Source organism: Leptodactylus fuscus, chromosome 2 (genome assembly GCF_031893055.1).
Source record: "Leptodactylus fuscus isolate aLepFus1 chromosome 2, aLepFus1.hap2, whole genome shotgun sequence".
NCBI classification, from domain to species: Eukaryota; Metazoa; Chordata; class Amphibia; order Anura; family Leptodactylidae; genus Leptodactylus; species Leptodactylus fuscus.
In genome coordinates, this window is record NC_134266.1 from 37140923 (window position 1) to 37150184 (window position 9262).

Consider the following 9262-nt stretch of genomic DNA (forward strand, 5'->3'; position numbering starts at 1 on the left):
CATGAATCTGGGGGCAGAGATGGAGGGGGGACATGAATACGGGGGAAGAGATGGGGGGACATGAATCTGGGGGCAGAGATGGAGGGGGGACATGAATCTGGGGACAGAGATGGAGGGGGGACATGAATCGGGGGGGGCAGAGATGGGAGTGACATGAGTCTGGGGGCAGAGATGGAGGGGACATGAATCTGGGGTCAGAGATGGAGGGGACATGAATCTGGGGGCAGAGATGGAGAGGACATGAATCTGGGGGCAGAGATGGAGGGGGGACGTGAAACTGGGGGCAGAGATGGGGGGATATGAATCGGGGGGGCAGAGATGGGAGGGACATGAGTCTGGGGGCAGAGATGGAGGGGACATGAATCTGGGGGCAGAGATGGAGGGGACATGAATCTGGGGGCAGAGATGGAGGGGACATGAATCTGGGGGCAGAGATGGAGGGGACATGAATCTGGGGTCAGAGATGGAGGGGACATGAATCTGGGGGCAGAGATGGAGAGGACATGAATCTGGGGGCAGAGATGGAGGGGGGACGTGAAACTGGGGGCAGAGATGGGGGGATATGAATCGGGGGGGCAGAGATGGGAGGGACATGAGTCTGGGGGCAGAGATGGAGGGGACATGAATCTGGGGGCAGAGATGGAGATGACATGACACTGGGGGCAGAGATGGAGGGGACATGAATCTGGGGGCAGAGATGGAGGGGACATGAATCTGGGGGCAGAGATGGAGGGGACATGAATCTGGGGGCAGAGATGGAGGGGACATGAATCTGGGGGCAGAGATGGAGGGGACATGAATCTGGGGGCAGAGATGGAGGGGACATGAATCTGGGGGCAGAGATGGAGGGGACATGAATCTGGGGGCAGAGATGGAGGGGACATGAATCTGGGGGCAGAGATGGAGGGGACATGAATCTGGGGGCAGAGATGGAGGGGACATGAATCTGGGGGCAGAGATGGAGGGGACATGAATCTGGGGGCAGAGATGGAGGGGACATGAATCTGGGGGCAGATGAAGGGTGTATATGTAAACAGATAATTTTCTTTTATGAAACTAACAAAATCTTTTCAGAGAACAAGGCTGACTGATCACCACTTATCATCTTTGATCAAAGTAGGCACTGCGTTGTAATTTCAGCCTCATATACCAACAATTGTTAGCACAAAGAGGTGTCAAGCCTCAGGACAAAACACTAAAAATGATTGAAAAAATTGATAGCAAATAAATGTTTAGTTTTTAATTGCTGTATTTTTGTTAAATATATGTTGCTGTTACATATTACTACTTCATATCTTGTTTTCATGCTGCTGTGTGCGGCCCTCGCAACAACCTCTTGTTACTCATGTGGCCCTCAGGGTACCCTGAGTTTGACATGCCTGCCATAGACTGTAATGGGGTCTGTTTCTTTCCGCATGACTCGTGCAGACACCGCGCAGAAAACACACGGACCCCATTACAATCTATGGGGTCCGTGTGCTTTCATTGCTCACCACTTGTCCATGCGCTTGGTATTATGTTCGGGGGACTACAAGCGACTTCCCGAACAGAATATCTAACGCAGATGTGACCCGGGCCTGAGGGTCCTCTCAGATGCTAAGTTCAGATACAGTTACATACAGTTTTGATGCAATATTTGGTGCAGTTTATTAAATTTTACAGATCAAACATTTATTTTACATTTATTACCAGTAAAATAAAATAAACCCGCACCAATATACACCTAACATTTCTACTGCAGTTTGATTCGCAGCCTTAGAGTTCTGGTGCATGTGTATGTGACTAGGCGGAGGATATCTTATACTGTACTCCATTATACACATACTGCTCTCCATAACAACCAGTCTTTACTACATCTTGGACCGGAGACCTGAAGTCACGTGACCTGACGTCACACCGCTCTGCACAGGACCGCGGCTGTAGCCGTACGGCGAGCCCTCTGCTCTGTCGTAAAGCATACACAGTACATGGCAGCAGGAAGAGGAGACAGCACGTGTGTGGCGGCGATCACAGGCAGCAGTCATGTCTCTATACCAAACCGCGGCCGGGATCCTCGACAGACTGCAGCGGAAAGAGGCGGCGGTGAAGAGCCTTGTGTATGACAGTGGATTCAAGGTACAGGCTGTGGTATATAGGAGATCACAGGGACATGCAGTATATACATATACATTCCCTTACCATGCTGGAGGTTGTCTGTGTGTGCAGCATTAGACCTCAGATGTATGTACAGTATATAGGAGATGTCTGCCTCCATAGTATAGGGCTGCTCTGGATCTATAGGCTGCACACTAGGCTCTCCATGGATCAGTACAATAGAGGCCCCTTTAAGGCCTGGTTTACATAGTGATTATGGCTGTGAGCAGAGATCACCCTGTTACTTCTTCACTAAAGCAGATGGAGCTGCACAAGTAGTCACAAGGTGTTAGTGAAGGAGTCACATCGCCACCCAGTGATCTTTGGTTGCAAGACAAGAGTTGCAGACAAAATAGCTGTGTAACCCTAAGGGCTAGTTCACATGTAAATTACGTGTGGCTTATTTTGGTCCTGAAAAAAAAAGCTTCCTAATTAGGAAGCTTTTTTTGGACCTTGCCGCGCTTTTAGGGTGAGTTCACACTACGTAAATGGCAGCTTATTCTGAACATAAAACACGTTCAGAATAAGTGGCGTATAAAGCAGTTCCATTCATTTCTATGGGAGCCGGCATACGAGCGCTCCCCATAGAAATGAATGGGCTGCTTTTTTCACTACGAGCAGTCCCATTGAAGTGAGTGGGAAGTGCCCGCGTGTACGGCTAGTTCTGCTCAGTCCGAGCCGTACACGCGAGCACTTCCCATTCACTTCAATGGGAGTGCTCATAGTGAAAAAAGCAGCCCATTCATTTCTATGGGGAGCGCTCGCATGCCGGCTCCCATATGCATATGTTAGATGGAGGCTGTGCCAAAGGCTATGTTTACATCTAGCACAGAGTCTGTCTGAAATCGCAGACAACTAAGTCCTGAACGTTCAACTTTTTATATGTAGATTGTGAGCCCCATATAGGGATCACAATGTACATTTTGTCCTATCAGTATGTCTTTGTAGAATGGGAGGAAATCCGTGCAAACACAGGGAGAACGTACAAACTCCTTGCAGATGATGTTCCTGGTTGGATTCAAACCCAGGACTCCAGTGCTGCAAGGCTGCAGTGCTAACCACTGAGCCACCATGTTGCCCCAAACGTTCAACTTTTTTGCCTGGCGATGTCAGGGCAAAAATAACAAAGCATTGTCATGGACGTCGGGAGCTTTCCTGTCTGACGTGTCTTGATGTTGTCACTTCAGTTCTTCCAAGGCACCCAAGTGATGCTATATATCACTGCATATAATATCAATACAGCCTAAGTGTCAGCTCCTCATCTGTATTGTGAAATCGTCAAAGTTTATGGTTTAGCCTACCGACTCCATAGCCCGATTTTATGGTAGGCAATAATATCTCCTTTATTCTCCTTAGAACGTGCGGCAGCTGTATGCCCTAGTGTGTGAGACCCTGCGCTACTCTTCAGTAATGGAGGAGATCATCAGCAGCGCAGAACTGCTTCGTGGACCAAAGAAATTACCTATGAACTTGGCCAAAGTGAGTAAAATGAGACCACAGAGATGGGCTACAGGGGGGCTTAAAGAGGACCTTTCATGTCCCCAGACATGGGCAGTATTATACACAGCTCGAAACTGGCTTCAGCGCACGGTCAGATTCTCTGGGATAATTAGGATATGCTCAAACGGAGATTTTTGCAGGCTGATTTTGACGCAGAATCCGCTTGCAAAAATGGCTTCCATTGACTTCAATGGGAGCCGCTTGCTTTTTCCGCTACCAAGTAACGGAAAAAAGAACTGACATGCCCTATCTTGTCGCGGATTCCGCGGCTGAGTCCGTGGCTTGAGACGTGCTACTGTTTAGGTCCATTCATTCTGGCCTAATCAGGAGCGGGATGTCATGATGGATTGCCAATGCCAAGCTCCCGTCACGGCTAGCTGTGCGGAAATTTCAGAAGGCGGGAACCGTTGCCACCACCTTTTCCACTGTGTGAACACACTCTTAGTTTGGCACAGAGATCCCTCCACTGTCAGAAGGACGGGCCTTACAGCCTAACGTCATCGCGGAGCTGTGAGGAACACAACCAGCTGATTTCGCCAACACTCACAGGACAGATGTGGTATGATGTACTTGCCATTTAGCTGAATAGACACCAGTGTGATCCATAGTCAGCCTAAGTACCGAGGCATAGGAGCTGCTCTATGATATACATATGTTCTGATAGGTTGTCTTTTCGTCTCAGGTGTTGGTGTATGACTTGCTTTTTGGAAAAGGACTTCAGTGTGGAGGTCGATGGAAGTCGACCATTCTGGCACACCGAGCGAGGCTACAAGCAGAGCTTGCAAAATTAAAAGTCAAGAGAAAGGTCAGCAGCAACCAGGACTTGGTGACGTCAATGGGTGGCTCATCTGATGGTATGTAGGAAAATCTACAAGTAGATGGCAAACTTATAATACATCTGTGCTGTCCGAGCTAAATGTCTCTGTCCTGTTAGGACCTGCTTTGCCTCGTTACGTACGTGTCAATACATTAAAGACCTCCATGGATGATGTCATAACTTACTTCAAGCGTCAAGGTTATACCTACCTGGGCAAAGCTCGCAGGTAAGAGCACATTATGGTAATAATTCTGACTTCTTCACCACTAAATTAGGTTTGGTTATCCAGGGCTAAGGAGTCAGAGTGAGGGAAAGAATCACAGACTCAAGCTGCAGAATAACATGACTATTTATAGTGTATTATACAATTATTGATATCATATATGGAATTAGATGTATAGTTTGTTACAATATTACATATTCCTAGGAATGAAATCACTTTTTCCTGAATAAGGCTACATTCACATTAGTGTTAGAGGCCCCATCACAAGATTCGTCTAAAATTGTGAACGAAAAAGTCCTGCACGCACGACTTATTCATCCATCGCTTTCGGTTTTAAAACAATGGACACCAATCAGTCGGGCTTGGGTTATCTTTTCGTCATGATGGCGCCCTGGTACAATAGGGCTGTGTAACCGTCCTATAACTGCAAACATTGGAAAGTAACAACTCCTTATCACCACAAAGTTACCATTAGCGCCATTCTCTGGACCTTCTACTATTCTTGAAAAGGCCATAGTGGATGAAATTTATGTTTAATCCTATTTTATTAAGGTTTTCAAATATAACAGAAGGACAAAAACAAAACAAAGGCGTATGAACAAGAGGCCAGGGGTGGGACCACAGCCGGCGTTATAAAACAGGCTAAGGGAGCCTTCACACGGAGTTACGCTGCGCTCATTCTGAACGTAAAAACACGTTCAGAATGAGCACGTAAAAAGCAGCTCCCATTGACTTGAATGGGAGCTGGCATATGTGCGCTACCCATTGAAATCAATGGGAGGCCTTTTTGGTACTTTTCCCTTATCGGTTCAGCATCGGGACATGCAGAACTGCTGACTGCTGGCCCGATGCTGGCTGGCACTGGAGCTGCCCCGATGGGGACGTGGGTTGACTTGGGGATTGCGGTGACTGTCGGTGAGCACAAGCTTGTCAGCGGCCGGGCTGCACGTCCCAGTGCCCAGAGGACACGGTGAAGCCGGACCTCACCTCTCTGGCATCCTTTGATCCGCTGCTCCTTTATACACAGCTCCAGTGCCAGTCAGCAGTTCAGCATGTCCTGATGCTGATGCTGAACAGCAATGCTGGCCCGATAAGGGAAAAGTACCAAAAAGGCCTCCCATTGATTTCAATGGGTAGCGCACGTACGCCGGCACCCATTCAAGTCAATGGGAGCTGCTTTTTACGCACTCATTCTCAACGTGTTTTTACGTTCAGAATGAGCGCAGCGTAACTCCATGTGAAGGCTCCCTAAGATAAGAAAGGGGATAGAAGGTCCAAATGTCCAGGGCCATGAAAACAACATTGATACATATATGGGGGGAAAACTGTGAATGAAATTTAGTGCTGAAAACAAGTATAATAATGTAGATCCTTTCTTGTCATCTGATGCAGTATTGAGGAACTGGTTGATTTTGCACGGAAGTCTGGGAAGTCATTTCTTCAGGATCTTCACGTCCCCAACCTGCTAGTTTTCCCCCCCAGTACAGACTTTCACAAGGACTCCTTATACACAGCTGGACACCTCATATTACAGGATAAGGTGAGTATATCCTCCTGTGTACATCATATGTCATCTACTCCATGCATCTTACTAAAATGATTCTGCTTCTCCAGGCAAGTTGTCTCCCAGCATTACTCCTGGACCCGCCTGTAGGTGCCTGTGTTATTGATGCTTGTGCCGCCCCTGGAAACAAGACAAGTCAACTGGCCGCCATAATACAGAATAAGGGGTAAGCGAAAGCTGTGGCAGTCATATTCTTATGTAGGAATTCTTACGTTTAGTGGTTCTATCTCCAAATTTCACTGCATTAAACCAATTCTAAGTAGGCTAACATGGCTACTCTTTAAAACTTCTGACTATTTGCAGAAAAGTTTTTGCCTTTGACCTGGACACAAAACGTTTGGCAACTATGAGTACGCTGCTGCTGCGTGCTGGAGTCACATGTCAAGAACTGGCCAACCAAGACTTCCTTACGGTCAAGCACTGTGAATCAAAGTATCAGAAAGTCAGTCACATCTTGGTGGATCCATCATGTAGTGGATCAGGTAAGTATTCTACCAACGTGGAGTCTTAGTTGACCTACCTAGAGGTCCTGCCCTAGGGGTTGGGTCTTAGGAGCTGCTATTCCAAGTCAGGGCTATCTAATTTTCAATTTCAGAAATTTATATTAAAATACTATTAAATGAGAATCTTTGCTGACCATGCACCATATTTCTTAGGCATGCCAGATCGTATGAGAGTCCTTACACATGAGGCAGGGTCTGAACAGGAAGAGAGGCTGCAGGCCTTGTCCGCTTTCCAAAGACGGGCTCTGTCCCATGCTCTTAAATTCCCTTCTGTGCAGTTTGTTGTCTACTCTACCTGCTCCATACACCAGCAGGAAAATGAGGATGTGGTGAAGGACATCCTGGAGCAACACCCAGACTTCAGGTAAGTGTCTATAGCAGGGATAGGGAACCTTCGGCTCTCCAGCTGCTGTGAAACTACAACTCCCAGCATGCTCCATTCACTTCCATTGGAGTTCCAAGACCAGCAGAGCCAGTATGCATGCTGGGAGTTGTAGTTTTGCAACAGCTGGAGAGCCGTACGTTCCCTACCCCTGGTCTATAGGTTGTGGTATACAGTGATTTATTACGCTGCAGAGATATTAAAATGTCATTTCCTTGCAGGTTGGCTAATGTTCTTCCTTCGTGGCCAGTGCGTGGACTGAGCACATTCCCTGGGTCAGAGTGTTGTCTGCGGGCCACTTTATCCGAAACGCTGACAAATGGATTTTTTGTAGCTCTGTTTCAGCGTAGGAGCCCAGAGGAGAAAAGGTAGAAGAAAATGTTTGACATTGTGATACTTTCTATAGCTCTTGATATCCCTGGAGTATTTTGTATTTGTAGCCTTGATTTTACTGTTATTTCGGGGAAAGTTTTTGTGAAACCATGAAAATAAATATCCTGTCCTTTCATGGTTATACAATGTAAAATGCCAAGAACTGAATGTATAGTGCCCCCTGGCATCACCCACCACGTCCAACACTGATAAGAGGTCTGTGCAGGAGTAAGAAGTTACATTAGCACCCTCTGGTGGCTGCTTAGGTCTGGGTTTTTGGGAGTCAGGACTGTGAAGAATAGATGGAAGGCTCATTTTGAGGGTGTTCTTGGGGGATACACCTTTTGCCAGGTTTCCCTTAATTTGTTTTGTTCATGGGAATACCCAGTTACCTAGAGGATAGGAAATAATTGTCTAATTGGTGGGGGTCTCTGAGTTCTCTTTGTGAATGCTCCATTCACTTTTAAAGGGATTCTATCATTAAAAAATTTTTTCCTCGATCACACGTAGGAATAGCCTTAAGAAAGGCTATTCTTCTCCTACCTTTAGATGTCTTCTCTGCACTGCCGTTCGGTAGAAATCCCGGTTTTTGTCAGTATGCAAATGAGTTCTCTCACAGCACTGGGGGCGTCCCCAGTGCTGCGAGAGAACTCTCCAGCGCCACCTCCATCATCTTCAGGAACGGCTTCTCTGCGCATCTTCTTCGGGAGCTGGGTTCAAACTTCTAGGCCTCGGGCAGAGCCTATTGCGCATGCCCACAGGCCACAAGAAAATGGCCGCTTACACAGCTGTGGAGATAGCCAAATACAGTTCTCCATCAGTCCAATAGAAGTGACTGGAGTCGTGTTTAGATTACATTACTGGGACACCCAGCGATAACAAAAGTGGCAGTACCATGTCTTCCTTAGATACCGTAATAACCACAAATGCTGATATAAGAAGTAAGACGTCTCTCTTGGTGACCTTGGGTATGTCTTATGTATCATTTTATTTTTACTGAATTCCAGCATATCCGAAGAACTCCATCCTATGAACGCCTCAGATGCAGAGAAGGAGATCTCCAATCCTTCTCAGGTTCAGTCCAAAAGGAAGTCTGAATGTATTGGTCAAGACTCATCGAGTTCCACAAAGAAAAAGCGGAAGAAGAGGAAGAAGTGTAAAACAGAACAGTCCTAATATATTCTATCTGCTAGTGTATATATGTCAGACAAATTGGATTTTAGACTGTTTATAAAGAGAAATTTAAAAAAATCTACAAAAGTGTCATAGTAACCTCAATCCTTTATAAGGAATCCAAGGGTCATCACGATCCTGTTCCTCCATTCTAGGACCTGCCTGGGCAGTAGGAACCGACATATTAGAGATCCAGTGTCTTGATAATTCGCAGTCTAAGTATCCACAGATGGCTTTTGTAGTTGTGGTGCCATCAATGACAAGACTATACCCGACTCCGATACAAGAATTGACACAAAGGTTGTCAGTTCTGAGGTGTCAGTATGGAAGAACCTGCTTTAAGGGGTGAATAATTAGAGAATTTGCTGATCAGTGGAGGTCTGACTAAATCCTGTGCCAATACTGTAAACAGGATTTTTAACCCAAGTCAGTAGCATGATAATATAGTATGATATCGGGGAAGGATAGGCCCTCCACATTGGATTGGGGCAACTAGGACAGTTTTAGAGACACAATGTATTCTGTAATGACTGACAGTTGAATAGGTGATATTGCACCCATATAAGCACAGGTGGAGGGACACCTTATGGCAGGG

The 9262-nt window shown here is 46.5% G+C and overlaps 1 protein-coding gene across 1 annotated transcript; it reads left to right on the top strand.

The window, feature by feature from the left end:
• Positions 1 to 1954: 1954 nt before the first annotated feature.
• Positions 1955 to 8724, top strand: NSUN5 (NOP2/Sun RNA methyltransferase 5). Its single transcript, XM_075262604.1, has 10 exons — positions 1955 to 2115; positions 3490 to 3612; positions 4316 to 4487; positions 4568 to 4676; positions 6066 to 6213; positions 6288 to 6403; positions 6541 to 6719; positions 6894 to 7104; positions 7344 to 7490; positions 8502 to 8724. Exons 1-10 carry the CDS (start codon positions 2023 to 2025, stop codon positions 8668 to 8670), a joined length of 1467 nt encoding a protein of 488 aa, XP_075118705.1. The 5' UTR covers positions 1955 to 2022; the 3' UTR covers positions 8671 to 8724.
• Positions 8725 to 9262: the final 538 nt, after the last annotated feature.

Excerpts from the sequence above, each read along its gene's own strand:
- NSUN5 (XM_075262604.1), top strand. The coding sequence starts at position 2,023 with ATGTCTCTATACCAAACCGCGGCCGGGATCCTCGACAGACTGCAGCGG. Across the intron at positions 6,214-6,287 it reads ACCTCATATTACAGGATAAG|GCAAGTTGTCTCCCAGCATT; the intron begins GTGAGTATATCC and ends CTGCTTCTCCAG. Across the intron at positions 7,491-8,501 it reads AGGAGCCCAGAGGAGAAAAG|CATATCCGAAGAACTCCATC; the intron begins GTAGAAGAAAAT and ends ACTGAATTCCAG.